The sequence below is a fragment of the Pteronotus mesoamericanus genome, unplaced genomic scaffold, assembly GCF_021234165.1.
Source record: "Pteronotus mesoamericanus isolate MK-2021 breed Mesoamerican mustached bat unplaced genomic scaffold, CSHL_Meso_final contig_24, whole genome shotgun sequence".
Classification (NCBI taxonomy): Eukaryota; Metazoa; Chordata; class Mammalia; order Chiroptera; family Mormoopidae; genus Pteronotus; species Pteronotus mesoamericanus.
This window is the reverse complement of record NW_026555100.1, coordinates 15,557,191-15,575,578: the sequence shown is the minus strand read 5'-3', so window position 1 is coordinate 15,575,578 and position 18,388 is coordinate 15,557,191. Positions and strand designations below refer to the sequence as shown.

General features: G+C 37.7%; 1 protein-coding gene across 1 annotated transcript in view; it reads right to left on the bottom strand.

The window, feature by feature from the left end:
• Window positions 1–16,760, bottom strand: part of TMEM26 (transmembrane protein 26) — a 31,746-nt gene extending 14,986 nt beyond the window's left edge. The window contains exons 1-2 of the mRNA XM_054572447.1: window positions 16,570–16,760; window positions 3,144–3,222 (exon numbers count right to left, since the gene is read on the bottom strand). Of these exons, the coding sequence (XP_054428422.1) occupies window positions 3,144–3,222; window positions 16,570–16,760 (270 nt within the window). The remainder of the gene's footprint in view (window positions 1–3,143; window positions 3,223–16,569) is intronic.
• Between the last annotated feature and the right edge of the window lie 1,628 nt (window positions 16,761–18,388).

Genomic DNA, 18,388 nt, shown 5'->3' with positions numbered 1-18,388 from the left:
TTTCTTAATTATTCTGGATACTTTGTCAATCATTCTATGAGCTATTTTAAAAAGTAGAAAAGAAAGTCTGTCAAGAAGCTATTTTTTTCTACCCTCCATCAAAACTGTAAGTGTTAGGGGTGAAATGAAAAGAATAATTACGGAAATTGGCCATGTGCCATATCTCTTAAGAGGAAAAAACTGCTGTTTTCACAATTTTTTTTGTATAACTAAGGCTCCAAGAAAAGATAATAAAAATACAAAACTTAAATATTTGAACCAAGTAACAAATTCTCATTGCAGAATAACTTTGTGGCTCTAGCTAAGAATGAAATGTTCAATAGGAAACAAACTTTGGCCATCTTGTTTGTAGGCATTGAAGCAGATTGTATATTAAAAGTGTGACCTTTTATATCCCTTTATATATTTTTATATCCTTATCACTAAAAATCCAAAGACAACTTCTTATTTTAAAGAAAAGTAATCTGCTCTGCAGTATAAGGTAACTTGGTAGCAACTGGCTCTGTCACCCATATTATGATGTTATAACCTGAGTCCCTCCTCACTCCTGTAATTCTGTTTATAATACTTTCCTTTGAGTGGCAGCTGCCTTAGGACTGCAGAAAGCAATTGGTTTGACTCTTTAACCTTATCTGACTTGATTGTTTTTATGGTAATATTGTTTACATTCAGCATCCTGTAGATGAGTTCATGTAGATAACCTGGGTGCCAACAAGGCACTGTTTTATGAGCTATGTCTTTAAAAGTCTTACGAGCTTCAAAAATATTCCTTTGGGTCAAACTAGACTGACACCATCTAGACCAACAAGTTTCCATTGCTTTAACTATATAACTTCAGAAATTAACCTAAGAGTTAAGGTCCTAAGTGTTGTCATAACCATCTTGTTTCCATTCATGCAGACCTTGGCAGATTCAGGAATGAAGGCACAAAATTGATCATCTAGAAGTGTTCGCATGAAATAGGTCAGCATGCTTTCCTAAAGCCAAGTTATAGGTTAGAACACTTAGGATTTAGAGTATACGGAAAAGTGTAAGGAAATTAAATTACTCTTTCCCGTCATGAAAAATGTAGATGATTTTGAGGCTAACTCCTCTAAAACATAGAACACATAACTGAGAAAGGCAGCATGCTTAACAGAGTAAGGATCAAGACGTAGGTTCTAAGTCCCAGAAAGTTGTTGGTTAGCTGTGTGGCCCTGAGAAAATTACTTAATCGTTTTTGAATCTTGGAGTCCTCTTCTATAAAACAGACATGTCTATACCATGCCTAACGCATGTACTTGTTGGTTTATAAATGAGGAAACATATCTGAAAATACTTTTAAATAAAGAGAAAAGGTGATTATTATTACAACCAAAATTTCCTATATGAATGGACAAAGAGAATTCCTTAATTCTGTCATTTCTTTAAATGTAATTCTAATACTTTTTTGTCTCTTTTGCTCTTACCTTTGTTCTATTTTCCTCTCTGCCTACCCTGCCCAGTTCAATCTTTGGACACTTATTTTAATTCTTTGTGTCAAAATGAATCAAACCCATTACTACTAAAGGTCCAATTTCTTTTGTAGTAAGAAAATTAGAGAATCACTGCCTGTGGCTCAAAAATCTTTTTTTTTTTTTATTAAAAAAATAGCTTTTGGTTGCAGGCTATTTGTTGTAATGGGATTTGACCTGTATATCAATTAACTGTGCCACACATTTATATTATAAAAGCATTTGGGGCAATGAATTGTTATTGTGGATCATAGCCATGTCATCAAATTGGATGTGACAGGAAAAAAATGATTCGAATCACCAGAGCTTATTTCTATACCCCTGAAAGTAGTAAGCAGTAAGGAAATTGAAACAGTCCCCTAACTCCCTATGGTACAATTTTTAAAAGTCATGATAATTTGAACCAACCAATCTACTGTTACAAAAATACTTTTGCTACAGAGATAGAGATATCCTATCACTTTAATATTTTTTTAAATGGGAAATTTAAGGCAGATAAATGTTTTCTTCATGCCTGTATTGTTGGTACATGCTCGTGGAATTGTTCAAAAATAGTTCACAGAGCTAAATTCCCCTGTGTGCCAAAAATTTGGAGCAAGTATTTTCTAGATAAGTTTGAATATCTGAAACATCTATAGGAGGCTTAACTTTGCTGTAAAATAACCAACTGCAGCAAAGAAATCTGTACAGGGACAAATTCTCACAGATCTTACCTGTCCTATTTTATTAGTGAAGGTAATAAAATAATTTTATATCATAATTACCGTTTATCTGTAAAACATAGTCTTGTAACCTGACCCCTGAAGATGTGAAGTCCAACTGGTGTCTGATGGGCTTTAGTAACTGACCTCCCTGGTGTTATACAGGTGCATTAAAAACAAGAAATGGCTGAATCCAGCCTAGAGCCCACTACCTAGGTTTGCCCTAGTAAAGCAACTCACTTAAAAATCACAACTCCTCTCTACATGTAGAGTAGGGTCTCATTGAAAGCCATTGTTTATTTTCAAGGTGAATGTGCTTCTAATATGTATAGCCCACATTTCCTAATGGTGGTTTCATGACTTTTCTCCTTTACTCTTCTTTTGGGGCTCTTAAATAAAATCCCTATTTCATTAAAAAAGCTCATGGGGCTCTCAGAAGCGAATCTCTTGTAATTTTGCAAAGCCTGTATTTTAACACAGACTCTCTCAAGTAGCCCCTCTAAGTTTGATTGCATTTATATATCAGAGTACAAATGATGGGGCTTTTTTGTTTTTGTTTTTGTTGTTCTTAAAAACATTGTTTTGTAGAATGCTAGGTAATCAAGCCCTGCCCATTCTTAGCCCCATATAGAAATTCACTGATGCTGCAAGGGTTAAATAATTTTTACAGCCCCATGTAAACTCTGGAATATTGGGAGGTAGGGAAGTTTTAAGAACAATGCCTCTAACACAAATTGTTCATTAATTATGTAATCTTGTTTTAAACGAACGTGGTATTTGTACTGCTTTTGCCAGATCACAAATTCACTTTCCTTTGCCAATAAACTCTATTAAATTCTTGATAAGTCCAGTTGCTTAGAAAAAGTGCATTTCTGACACAAATTGGATTAGACTATGCAAGGAGATTATTGCTGAATATTCCACTCTCCTACTTTCCAAAAGGGTGTACCTGGGTCCCATGGTGCACTTCAAGAATCCATAATGATGGAACGATATTAATTAGATATACAAATATGGCTGGTGAAAACCTGTGAAAGGGGGAAAAAATAGAGTTCAGCTTTTACAAGAAAAATTTTAAAGAAAGAAAAAATAACTGCACGTACTCTGACCACAGTGAGTCAAACCTTTTTATCTCAAGTGTTTACTTCAATGGGGAAAAAAAGCATTATGTGATTTCTGCCATATGGATTATAGAGAAACAAAGTAACTGTAAAAGGCACTAGCAGCTGTCATTCTCACTGAATTTCTAATCCAATTAATAGAGGTTAATTTTAATATGGTTTAATGGGACACTGCCAATTAATTTCAGGCACAAAACTGGATTTTTTTTGTATTTAATATATTTTTTAAAAAGCAAATACAGCAATAGTAAATCTTGGATTTTTCAATATTGCAATTTCAGGAAGACTGGCTATATTTTTCAACATTAACCTGGAATTCTGAGAGCTCAAATAATATCCTACTAGAACACATAAACCTGATAATAATGAATAGGTTTTAATCAACTTTATTTATATTTGCTAAACCTACTAAAAATAAAAATACATACAAACAACAACAGAAGAAGAGGTCAGTATTTTTTAAAAAACTATATTCATTGTTATCTGGCTCAAAATTCAGAGGGCTATCCAAAGGTTGGGCTTGTAGTCAGACACATTCAGTTTCAAATGCCAATTTTGCCACTGACCTCTCTGTTTGAAACCTAAACCACAAAATGAAGATCGTTCCTCTATTAGTCATCTTAGGCTGCCATAACACAATATCACAGAATGGTTGGCTTGACAACAGAAACTCATTTTTTCCCAGTTTGGGATGTTGGAAGTCCAAGATCAGGGTTCCAATATTGAGATTTGGTGAAGGCTCACTTCCTAGTTTGTAGATAGCCACCAAACTGCATTTTATTTTAGATTGGACTCTGATAGACCACGTTAAAGTCAAAATTGTAAGTAAATGTAGCTTTGTTAAAGCACTCGTAGTACACACATGTGATGGTTTAAAATGACCTGATAAATAGAAATGTTAATTGCCTAATGAGTAGAATTATTTGAGATTTAATGCTACTGAAACCACACTATTATAATCCAGAAGAGAAAAGTGAATAAATCTAAGTGAAAGAGAACATTTAGAAAGGACTTTTTAAAGGCTTTCAACCTTTTCACTAATACCTCCTTTCAAATTCTGGGAAGAGGAATGGAGAAAGGGTAAGAGAAAGAGAGCTCTTTAAAAAAAAGTCAATATTTAATATAGATACTCCTCCACCTTTGATTTCTTGCAAAAACCAATTTTGAAACAAAAATTTATGGGTCACATTATTAAAATCTGACTTGGAAGATGGCCGGGCTGCAGAGAGATATCAAAAGCCCCCAATTGAACATGCTCTTGAAAAGAAAAGACACAATTAATTTTTGACCTTCCATATCAAGGGAAACATCAGGAGAGAATATTTCCTTTGTGAGATTGGGAAAGGAAATGGATTTTAGTTGGAAGGACAGTTGGAATATGTAAATGTTTGTTTGGATACCTCACATGTTGGCTTGGACTGCAATTCTTTTGACTCCCTTGAGATTGATTTTGGGATTATCTCCCCTAAGAATACCACTGCAATAATAATCTAGGGAAACCATAGACTGAAAATGTAATAGCTCTTGAAAGAGGTTAAAAATAAAACAAGCAATCCCCTGTAACATTTTTCATGCATGAGATTAGTTTCCATAATTGGAAAAAATGCTATCCTGTTTCAACTTATTTCCTATAATTAGGAATCTAGTTATACAAAAAAAAAAAAAAAAAAAAAGGAGGGGGAAGAAAAGGTCAAGATCTAAGGTTTTCTGTGTTGCTTACTAGAAACAATCTAAATTCCACAAACTGATATTCAAAGCTTCCATTATCTAGTCTTGTCTCCAATTCTCCTCCCTCTTCCTTTACCACATCCTACCAAGCTAAGCTACTTGAAACCAGCTGCGTAGTTCCAACCTCCTGTGTATTGGAAAGCAAAGCAAAACTAAATGTTTTGGGAAGTTCCCCTCACATCAGTCCCCTCTTCATTAGACTTACCTGACATAAGTGAAAAGGGGGTAGAGAAAAGGAAACACATTAAGGGCCCAAGAATTAATCACATTCAAATCATGAGAGTCTGAGTCCATAGTTTTTCTCATCATATTTCCCACCCTCTTAATCCGACACCTTAGAGGAGTTTCTGCAATTTCAAAAGGCTTCCAGGTAGAGTTACTAATGAAATACATAGTACCACATAGTGATCAATAGCAAATCAGATTCAGGAGCTTCCTTCTCTGCTTCCTCTCTCTCTAATTGCCCAGTAGCAGGCTGTAGCAGCAATACAACTCAAATTCTCCAAAAACTTACGGAGAAAATGAAAGTATTATTTAAAGATGTATTAAAATATTTTATTTTGGCTATGAAGAATAAATTTCAGCCATATATGTTTTGTTCGACCATGGATCCCCGTTAAGAATGAAATGCTCTGTGCTTCTTCAGCTTGGTTAATCTGAGAAGAAATGTTCAGAAATGGCTTTTTAACAAGTGTCCCTCCAAATTATAATTACCTGCTTTGGAATGCCCTCTCTTTACATCTCTACCCAATCAACATCATACCTGTATTTCACAGGCATGCTGGGAATTAATCTTAACTTGTATTTCCCCTGTGACCCAACACATTCTCACATTCTCCACTGTTTCATAGTTATGGGTACATGAGACTTAATTTTTCTAAGTTCCGTGAAGGCAGATCCTGAATCTTGTATCTTTATGTCCCTTCCCCTTCCCTTTCATCTTTTCCTCTCCTCAGTCTTTACTAAGACTGAGTCTTTAATTAATGCTTATTAAGTAAATACTTATTTGTTCAAATCCCTGAATTTATGAATAAGGGAGGACTGAACAAATAAGTGGGTGGAAACTACTGACATGTACAAGGACATCGTATTCTCATTTTAGGAGGTTCAGTAGCAGGTGTGCTCCTTGAATTGTGTCCCTTGAGGAGTTATTACACTGCAGTAGAAATTCACAAACCTAAGAGGCCCAAATTTGAATTTTGCCTCTTTCGTTCATTCATCTTTGGAAAATCTCTAGCTTCCCTGAGACTTTATGTACTCTTGTCTATAAAATGGGGATAATAATATCCACCTTATAGAGTGGGTGGGTGAGGATTAAATGAGACAGTGTGTGTTATGTACATGAGTCACTGCTTTACAAAGACTTAGCTCTGCAAATACACTCATGGCTGAAAGAGGACCCAGAGGATACCCATTTAGAAGACTGTCTTCAAACAATTAAAATCAATCCTGTTTTTAAACTATGATTCTCAAAACTAAACCTATTTAAGACTCCAGGAATCAAGGGAAGTTGTTTGTACCGCTGAGGACATCATTATGCCTTAACTTCACACTGTTAAAGCAATTACTGTCAGTCATACAGCCATGGTTCACATGGGCCATTTGCCCCTCCCTCATGACCTACAAAATGCTGTACAATCAAGGCTCTGCCTACTTCTTGGGCTCCAATACTTGCCAGTCTTCCTCACTGTGCTCCTCTGCCAGTGTTTTTCTTTCAGTTCTGGGAAAAAAGCTTAGTGCCTTCCTAACTGAGGACTTCACTTATACTTGTTTAGTCCTCTCCCTTAAAATACCTCTCATCTTTCACCTAATTATCTCCTTTTCATTGTTCGTGTAAGCTATATGGATGGACTCTACAGAAAAACTTTCCTCACCCCTGCAATCTAAATTAGATATCCTTGTTATGCTTGTCCCTTGGCACTCTTTACTTTTAACCCAAATTTTTTTTTTTTGCTGCAAGTGTTTCTCAAAATTTATAGTTATATATGCATATATGTATATGTACACACGCATGTGCATTGCTGTCTCCCAGCTATGCTAAGTAATACAAGCACAAGAGCTGCATCTGTCTGCTTGTCATATCCTCATCTCCTTCCACACATCGTCATACATGGTGGGCTCCCTACAAATATAGAGTGATTTGATAAGCCTGTGGTTGGTTTACAGTTCCTACTTACCTTTCCTACAACTTTGCTGCTGGTTTGACTAGAAACCTCTTCTTGAAATGGGAGCACGAATTGATTTTATCAGAAGGCTTACTGAAGAAAACTAATTATTCTGTTCTTGTAGAATTTAGTATTGTTTTGCTGCTATGAAAGATTTAATATTTCAAGGTGACATTTTAGCCATTACTTATTATTTTGAAGGTTTGCTATATTTTTGATACTGCATTGTTTGTGCAATTCATTTTTGGAACCAAAGAGAAATATGACTTTTCAAAATTGAAAGCTAGGCTCCATCCTACCTTGCTCTATGTAACTAATGAAATTGGGTGGCCTTTCTCAGCAGCTACCAAATCATTTTATTCAGTCATCACGTCTTAATGACATCAGAAGTAAGGAGATGCCGCCATGACTGATGTGGCTCAGTTGGTTGGGCGTTGGCCACAAAGCAAAAGGTTACTTGATTTCTGTCAGGGCACATGCCTGGGTCGCAGGTCAGGTCCCTGGTAGGGGCATGCAAAAGGCAGACGACCGATGTTTCTCTCACACATTGATGTTTCTCTCCTCCTCTCTCTCCCTCCCTCTCTCTCTAAAAATAAATAAATACAATTTTTTTAAAAAGGTAGACTTTGTATGAAGACTACTATTATAGACAAGCTTAATCAACTAAAATATAACTTAAAATAGGTTTCTGGATACTAGTTTATAAAAATAAGATATACTATTCATAGACTAACAAAAACTGGTAAATGTATGAATAAATGAATAAGACACATCCAAGTGAAAAATATATACAAAATTGAGAATACCCTATTACTAATAAGATATCTGTTCTTAGAAACTCATTTATTACAATACTATCTTACAATTGTAATACTAATTACAATTACTATCTTATCAGAATATAGAAGGTGCCCAACATTAATACTTTAATGCCAAATTACTTTGCCTTTGCTAAGATATGTTTTTTCTAAATTAAAACCTTCCTAAAGATATCCTTTATCACCACAGAAATTTTTGTTTGTTTTTATTGCACAGCCCATAGCCACATACCAATTCTTTCTAAAGTACCCAGCAAGAGCACCATTTTAAAGGATTTTTTCTTTGTTTGTTTATGGACTAATTTACTAATCAGATACATTTATAGGTCTTGCTACATGCTAGGTACTGCTCTGAGCTCTTAAAGAGCTATACCCATTGTATTTCTTTTCAGTTCATTTAATCCAAAAATAAAATTTTATTTATCATAAAAAGTTGTCATTTCAACAAATTGTAATGTTTTTCACAAAATGATTATGTCATGACATTTAGCAATTTAACCCTGCTATGAAATTATATTTACTTCAACTCACCATTAGTCTAGAATTAGGATTCCATTTTCATTCTTCCAAAAATGACACTTATGGTTGTTTTATTATGAAAACATAACATTTGTTCATTTTAGAAACATTTAACAATAAAAAGAAGCAAATAGGAGAAAAATTAACCATATTACCAACTAGCCTCTTTAGATTTCTTCTTTGCAAACAATGAAGATTCTAGTCTTCTAAACATATGCATAAAACTGAAAATAGATAAGATTTAAGTGAAGCAAAAATGTTATTCCAAAAATTATTTCAATGTGACTTGCGATTTTAATTTCTCAGTATTTCGTACTCTACAAAGGGGAGTGGACTTGTAAGGATACTAGACGTAAGTTTCAAAATCTTGCATTAAACTGACTTGAGTGTCCTCAATAAAATTTCTGGAGCGCTTTATAATAATAGGCCTACTTTCATGAAAATCAAAAAAGTAGGCCATTTACCCTTTCATGGGGGCCCTACACTCTGTCGAAGAGTTTAAGAATTGTCTGTTCTCGTTACATGTACCAAGACTGCTTTCTCTGAGTGGGCCTTCACATCCATGGTTTCCACCTGGGCTGTTCAGCAACGGCTTTGTATGACTGCAGGGGCAAAGCGTAGCCAGTACGACAGCCTCAACACGTCATGTACATCTCTTCAGCCCCTCCACATGCACCCTGTGCTCTACCGAAACACACAACCCTTCAACACCTGCAAAGTCACAAATCTGACTCCAGCCACCACCCGCTTGTCTTCCTAATCAGAATGCCCCTCACAACCACCCCCAGATCCCTCCGCCTGTGTCTGCACGCTAAGGAGGGAGGGAGGTCACAACTAAATGGCCATAAGCTCAGAAGAACTACCCCCAAAAGGAGAATTAAGTATGGAGTGTGTATGTTTTAATAGGGGCCAGCATCAGATGACAGGAATGCTTTGTTGTGATCTTATGAGGGAGCAGACGAATGACCAAAACAGAAGAGACAAGGAGCAATTACAAATGGGTTGGGAATACTCACTGCAATGAAATCGTTCTCTATACTTCCAAACCCCTTACAGAATGGCCACATTTATGTTTTGTTGAAGGAAAAACTACTTCTGAAGGCGAATATTAAGACTCTTAATTATAATTTTCATTGTTTTTGCCCATTTTAAAAATACAGTCATAATCCCAAATTATGCTGTAAATCAGTTGTAGTAGTACTATATACTTCACTTAATGTAAAATTTTCCAAGAGGATATCTAAATCAAGAACAAGCTTTATTAAAATTGAAGTTACCCACATTCAAATCTCAATAGTATACTCCAGTATGATTAAACTAGTTCCAGGAACAAAATATGCATCAATTTTAGGATCTATGTACAATTTTTCTCATAAAATTTCTGAGGCAAAGCAAATCCTGACATCTTCCTAAATGAATTGGTTCCAACTGAAACCTTAAGTACTGCCATCATGATATTCCCTCAACTGGAAAAGCCCTTCCCTCTTCTCTCCACTCTTGTAAAACCACCAGCTACTTCAAAGGCCAGTAAATAAATCATTTACAAGAAATTGTCCTTGTCTAACAAGTCTACCATACTGAATGTATCTTTATTCTGCAGCCTTTCTGCGCTCTGGAACTTAATTTATGGAAAGTCACTTGGTACTCAGAGTGTTGTTCTCACATAACTGCGTATATTTTATATTCCTTCAAGACCATCACCATAGCACCTAGTACAATAAATGATTGTTTAATGAATAAGTGAACATAAGCATTAATGACTACAGGAATGTTAATGGTCTCTGGAGAGTAAAATGCATTATGGGTGTTATTTATGTAAGGCTTTATTTTATTTCATTCTAGAAAAGACAATGGTATTTAATTCTGTTCTATAGAAAAGATTGGTTTTTCACTTTAGGGCCAAAAATATAGACAATTTAGAGTTTTTCCCCTCCTCTGTTTTCTATTACATTCCTTTTTGGTTTAAAAGGATGCCTGCTTATGTAGTCAGAACTTTCCTACATTTTGTTTTAAGCAAAATTATCCCAATGCTCATTAACAGGTCACCTGGGACTTACCTACTTCATTTTGAAAAGGAAAAATATATTGTGACTCTCTACTCTAGGGAATCCTTGACACTAAAAAGTTGTACTGTCCACAGGCAAAATCCAAGTTGTTTATTGACAGCAGATCATTCAGTAATTTAATCTTGGGATGGGGACTCCTTCACTAAGCCTTAGCTTTCTCATTTGCCAGTAAGAGCAAGAACAGTACCACCAGGGCTATCGTGGTGAATATGCTTGAAATGCCAAGGCCTGGCTCGAAAAATTGAGTGCTCACAGGAAGCTACGAATTGTTTTTGTGATTTATTATCATTAGCTGTGACCTTAGATAAACAATCTAACCTTGCTGGGCAATAAGGTCTTCATTGTAAAATGGTGCTAAAGATGTAAACTAAATCATAGGGTCATTGTGAGGATTGCATGAGAAAATGAATATAGAGCAGGTTGGAAGCATTGTCAGTACTCAATAATTGATACCTGTGACCACCTCCATTATCACTATCACTATCACCTTCATCATATTCTTATATCTATTATTAACAGGCTGTTGGTAAATGGCACAGCCAATTTATTAAGAGTCTATTTCAGGTGGATCAAGCATATGTGTGAGACAGGAGGCTCAATCAGGGAAATAAAAAAGCAAAGGAACACTGCAAAACACAACCAGAGTTGACAGCAGCACTGATGGTAAGGAGGACTTTTTCTTTTTTCCTAAGTATTACTGACATCTATTCTAATAAGTAAACAACATTGAATCAGTTGTATACCAGCTACCTCTCTGAGGTCAGTCAGACAAATGGAAGATAAGATAAAACCCACCCTCCTTTCCTAAGCAACTATGGATTGCAGGCTTATATTCAGATAAAATAAACAACATTTGTTTCTACCTTGACATTTTATATTAACAAGCTGTATGTCCTTAATATTATTTCAATGTGAGTTTCAAAAAAGTTCTTTTTGGTACCTGTATACTAAAAAAAAAAAATTTATAAAGCCCTGGTTATCTATTTAAAAAAATTTTTTTACTATTGTTCAACTATAGTTGTGGCCGTTTTTCTGCCATTGCTCTCCCCTGACCTCCCCACCCCCACCTCCCACATTCAATCCTCCCCCTACCCCTCCCGATTGCTTTGTCCATGGGTCCTTCATACATTCCTTGACTTGACCCTTCCCCTTCTTTCCTCTTTTATTCTCCTCCCCCTCCCGCCTCTGGTTTTCTTTAACAAAATGATTTATATATACATCCCAGGTTTAACTCTCCCAATACCACTACTTTCAGAGTAGAGCAGGACATACACAGGGAGAGAATAATGCTTGATGTAAAGATGAATTTTCCATTGTCAGAAAAGAAGTTAATGATTCAGATTTTTCCTGATTCTGTGGGCATAATAATCCCACTGCCATGAGGAGAAATGCATGGAATTTAGCAGCAGGGATAGATTGATACTGCTCATGGGAGCTGCCCACACTTATTTGCACTTTGTTTTTCTCCCAGTCAAGTAAAGAAGTTACAAAATATTATAACCTTAATTTTCAGTTCTGAATGTCTCAGTTGAACATAATCATGGAGAAAACAAGGACATCGTTCAAAGGTTGAATTTCTTAGGGGGTCCCATTACACAGACATAATTATGGTTTTGATCCCGAGTCCATTATGAAATCTAAAAATTATGACTTTTTCTTGGGAGTGAAGCGTCGTACTAATTCAAGGTAGTATAAGACTTTTCTTCCTAAAACCATGACTCAGCTCACTAGAAACAAAGTCATTTTCTGGTAACATTCACATGTGCTTCCTAAAAGGATACAAAATTGAAGTCACCTTTTTGCATTGAGCTCAAGGCTCAGGAAATAAATGCGCACACACAAACACATGCGAAGATAGTGAATATTGTAGAACCAGAGTTCAGTGTAGGAAGCGTGGATAATTGTAAAACTCTGGACACACAGTGTAGGTGGCGTGGATAAAACCAATGTACAGTGGAAAGTGTTACTGGAATAACTACAATGCTAAAGAGAGATTTCAAGAAATATGGGCAGCTTGCTGGGAGAATTCTCAGTGCCCAAGTTGGCCAAATGGAAATCACAGGATCTTCTTCCCAATCCTTCCATTTCATCCTCTCTGATATCCAAAAATATCATCAGGAAAAAGAGTGCTTTTTTACTACCCAATTTCCTTTCTGGCAATTTTATACCATTTTGGTAGAGGAAGATACATAGTTTTGAATACTGTAGAATTACATCATAGATTTCTCCTATACTACTCAAAACTTGTTCAAGATTAGACTTCATATATTTTCTAACTCTAGGTTTTTCATTTATGCTATTGAACCACCTAAATACAGTTGAGTGATCAAAAGAGATTTCACTGAGTTTTTTTTGTTTGTTTCTTGTTTTTACAAAATTAGTTTAAATTTAAAATTAATTTAGGATAGAATCTCTTCTGATTCCTAATTTATCTTTTTCATTTTCATTTGAGAGACACCCATACATTTTCTAAAACATGTTGTTTCAAATGAGATATGGTAAAGATATAAAATTGAGATTTTTTTTTTTTTTTACTTGGAGGCAGGATACATGAGGAGGAGAAGAGATAAGGAAGAATAGAAAAAGTCAGTGTTTTATCCGTCTTCTAGGAGCATGTCAGAAACATCCCAAGGCACATTGAGCTCTTCCCTTTCTCGATTTTTCATCTCCTTGGCTCTTCCCATGTCTAGGTCCTTCTTTTTTTTTAACAGACAGCTCAGATATCTTCTCCCCAGAGAGGCCTCTCTAACTACCCAGTGGAACCTTCCCCTAGTACTCCACCCTTCTATAAGCTGTACCATTTAGGCCTTCATAGTGCTGATAATTCATTTGTTTCCATGCTTATTATTACTCATTTGCTCACATGTTTATTCACTTCTTTATTTCCTGAGTCCCCTGATTAAAATATGAGTTCTCTCAGGGCAGGGTTTTACCAGTGTTATTCGCCTGTATATTCTTGGCACTCAAACAGTGTCTAACATATTAGATGTTCCAGGTATTTTTGTTGAATGAAGAATGATAAGGCTCTGTACTTGATCCAGAGGGATCTGCTCAAGTTTCCCCACACTCACTGACCTCGGGATGTCCTTTACATACACAGCCTTTGCATTCCTGTCTCTTCTCCACTTTTCCTGCTACAGATCAATGCCGTAAAGTCCCCTCTTGCTCTGCCTCCCAAGACAGTATTCCTCTTTATATCTTTTCTCCTCTATCTTGCTGGAGTCTTAATATTCCTCCTCTCTCAATTACCAAGTGATCCTAAGTAAAGTGATTAAGCAGCTCCATGCCTCTGTTTTCTCATCTAAAAATGGGTGAAAACAGAAACAAAATAATTGTAGCTTCTATCAGTATGAAACAGGATAATCTGTATAAAACATTGAAAGAGCCTAAAAATTAACAAATGCTAAGTAGTCATAATTATTCCCATGCATTTGGGCAGTTAATCAAAATGCTACCTTTTATTTTAATGTCTTGAGTGTATTTGTTTTCTGTTCCATCTGCCTGCTTGTGTAGTGGCTAGCATAGCATCATGCTTACAAATAGGCAACTCAACAAATAGTTGTCTGACTGCTCTTAACAAACGAAGAGGGAAAGAGAAGTAATGAAGAAAGGTGACCAAGTAGGTGAAATATTTTATGAACTCAATTATATTTACCTCATATTGTTCAAATTTCGATGAACAAATCTTAGTACTTAAAATTCTGTATTTTTGTGAGTAAATCCAACTTAGATTTCTACTTTTTCTCAGACACCGTCTACTTTCAAATGAACACGCTTCAAATCTGTCACAACCTTGAGGAATATTTTATCACTATTGGCTAGAAAGCAATTGAAATACTATCTGTCTTCTGTTTGATTTTACCTAAACGGTAATTCACAGGTCCATTGGACTGTTGCCCAGTTAACAGAAAATAAAGCAAAATGATACGAATTTCTATCTTACAGAAATATAAGTAATTTGGCAGGTGAAGTTAATAAACAATAGGTGAAATGGAACAAATTCCACCAGCACACATTTATTGCACTTAACAAGGGGTGTGTCATTGGCTTCCCTTCTCTATCCTATAGAATTCCAACAAGTCAAATTTCTCCAACTGGCAAGTTTTCAGTGTTGATGTAATGTTGCCTGTCCCTGGACAGCTGAGCTCAGCAGCTCCAGTTCCATTTTCCTTTCCAAAGGATAGCTAAAGAAACATTCTTTGGACAAGTGTAATATGTTTGCTACACTTCAAGAAATTTTTGTTCACATTTTCCTCTATAACTCTGTTTATTGTCCCATGATTTCTGTAGATTTCATTTATTTGGAGCCAGGTGCCAAATATAGTAAAAAGAACAATGTTCAAACTGGCCCAGGGTAATCTAAAGGGGTTTCATGGATCTGATGTTCCAGCAAAGAAATTTTTACCTCATGTGTGTGCAGAGTTTAGTGCACCATTCAGGCATTACTCGCTTGACTGTTATTCAGTATGGGAGGGTTTCTCTTTCTTCTTCTTCTTGACTTGTAAATAGACAATGTACTCAGCTGATATATATGTTAGTTCTTTGACAAGCCCTCTTTTTACTTTTTTATTGTATTTTTTTCCATTACCATTTATCCCCCCATCCCCTATTCCACCTCCCCACAATCACCACATCACCACGCTGTTGACCAAATCCATGAGTTCTCTTTTTTCCTTTTTAATTCAATCTCTCCACCACTCCAATCCACCCCACCCCAGCTGTCATATGTAATTCCCAGAACCTTATTTTTCTTACAACGTACCCTGGACATCCTTCTAGGTCAATAGCTAAAATCTAGCTCATTATTTTTAACATCAGCAAAATATTTTAGACATTTTTCAACAGTGAAAAATTTAACCAAGATATACATCATTTTAAGAGACAACATATTCGCCCCCTGCACTATCATGAAGTACAGTTTTTTGTAGTTTGATATGTAGAACTGCAGAGAGCGTTTTCTTTCTTTTAATATGGTGGCTAACTATAATTCCATACTGTGCATAATTCTTGCGTTGCCTAATGCTTTTTTTTCTTTCTCATAGAATTAAGTAGTTGTAAAAGGATTGACATATGAAAACACATCCTTGCTGTTTTTAAAAATTAATTCAAGGAGAGGCCTATCTTGGAGAAGTTTTGGGATGAAATCTACGGGGAGCGGTGGGATGGAGGTGGAAGCTCTTTGTAAATGGCAAGAGAATCTTTCTCATTTCTTCTATTGTCATTCAAGTCTTTGGGGGAGGAAATAATGCAGCGCACCCAGCCTGTAATTCTTGCACTTTGAGGTTAAGCCTGAACCACCCCCTGCTCGTCCTTCCACCAGCGTGGCAGCCCGTCTGAAAGAAGATGGGCTGAACATTCACCAAGTTCCGAAGCATCCAACCCCAGACACTTGAAGCTGGTGCCATGTCCGGGCTCCAGGGGCTGGAGGGAAGAAAAACGGCTGAAAGCACAGACTGCTATGGTGGCGGGGTCTTCTTGCCCTTCATCGCTGCCCCATGTACACAAGCTCTTGCCAAAGTCCCGGATGCCCAGCGAGGGGCATTCCCATACCTGCATGCACGCAGAGTAACCTGCGCACACCCACACGCCCAAAATTCAGAAAGCAGGGCACATTGACACCCTCTTGCAACAAGACTCCCCCATTTGGAGCACTTTCTGCAGAGCAGGCAAGCGCTTCCCTTGTTTTCCTCCCCTCATTTTCTAAGTTGCCAAACCTAGGTGACGCGTGGCTGTGACTCGAGCCTTCCTAGTGTTGCCCTGGGACCCTGAGGCACTCCTGCGTGTCCAAGAGACGCGCGAGCATCTCGCGCTCCTCCTGAGCTCCAAGCGAGGACAAAGGGGATCTGAATCGAGTAAAGGTTCGGCGGGTTTCGGGGTGATCTCCTGGGTTACCTGCGAGCAACGTCGTTGCGGGCAACCCGGGGACTCCGCGCCCTCCCATTCCCGGGGTGTGCTCACCATTTGTAGCCTCTGCCGCGCTTGAACTTGAGGGTGAGCGCAGTCTCCAGAAAGAGCAAGAGGGTGAGCATCGCAAGCAGCCAGTACCTCGGCTCCTCATATACCTTGGCCACTCTCCAGACCCCAACCAGCGAGTGCAGTAAGAACAGCAGCCGGGTGACCAGCGCATTGAACAGGACCAGTCCCTCCATGCCGGCCGGTGCGCTCTGCCCTCTCCGGTCGCCTGCGCCCCGCAGACCCCGCCAGGAGCAGCCGACCCCGCCCGTGGGCAGGAATGTGACAGTTTCGGGACCTGCTGCCACTGTCGTTCCTCCACACCCTCCCGCGCGCTTAGAACAGGAGAGAGCGGCTCGCCCCTCCCCCAAACTTCCTGAGAACTCTTCAAAGAGCTGGAGACTCGAAGCCCAGTTTTCTAGACTGCGGGGCTTTCCCGGGAGTCAGGGGCGCGCAGTCCCAGCTCCTGGGCGTTATTCTCCAGGGCTGCCCATCCCCTTCCCAATCCCCGGAGCTGGTCTCCATCTCTGTCCTCTACCCACTCCACTACCAACCCCCTTCACACACCGCTGCCTCCTTGGAGTCCCCAAGAACTTCCTCACTCCAACGGATTGGAAAGAGGAGAGAAGTGGACTGAAGGTCAAGATGCTGCATAGCTAAAAAGGGGGAGGAGAGCTCATCTGGGTCATCTTCTTGCTTTTCCACTGAAATAACTTTAACTCACTGTCATTTCTTATGAGAAAAAGCGCTCAGGGTTACTCTAAACTGAGAAGAGCCAAGAAATCTGCTGTCCAAGCAGTTTTAGAAACGCGGTTCCTTCCCAGTTTGAAGAACTAAAACTTTCAATGCATAGAACTCAGACACGCTGGGCTTTCTGAGAGTTCTTTGCACCTCATAAATGGGTAACCCGGGCCACTTCTGCTCTGCGAACACAGTGTTACTAAAGAAAAATAGTTTTTATCATGTCATCTGCCACCCCCACCAATTTTTTTCTGAAAGCATATAGTAGCAAGACAAGAAGGCAGAGGGGAAATTGAGGGAGGAGACTGAAGACAGAGCTAAGAGTTAGAGTAGGAGAAATTCATGGAGCAGGGAGCTAAGCCTTGAAGCCAAGGACCAGGAAATTAAACTCTGGTCTTTCCAGCATCCAGGTCAAAGAGCAAACTGAAGTCAGGGTTTTGCAAAATACCTTAATGATCTTTGTTTCCCTGTTTGGTCTCCTACCACTGGTGCCGCTATTTACTTAACATTTTTCTTTAAATGAACTCAAATTTATACAGAAATAATTTTAAAAGGAAAGTTTATACCGCTGGAAAATCAGTATAGAAGGCTATAGATGAAAGGTAATTACAAAAACAACTAAAATGAATCTAAGTTACTGAAACGTCCCTAGATATTATTGTTTTCCAAGGCTCTGTGCCTCAGTATCCCTCTTTCTGGGGAGAAAAGCAAATGCTACTACCAAGCAAATACATTACTACCAAGCAAGAATGCTTTTTTTGACCACATGGGTAAAATTGAAAGAAAAACACAAAGGCAAACCTTTTTTGGTTAGTTTTATTCAACTTAAAATCATACCATACCTCTCTTAAAATTAGGTTGAAAACTCTGAATTAGATGATTAATGTCTTCTTAGGGTAAAAAAAAAAATACAGCTGCTTAGAAGAAGGTACTGTGAATAGGGAGACTTTTTTCTTTTTGCTGTAGGTCTGCATTCTCTCATATCTTACAGGAAGCCCAGCAGTGATTTCCTGGGGCTGCTTATGGTAGTGCCCTCCAATGTAGGCTGATGGCATAGTGACCTGTGACTACACACTGTTGTATG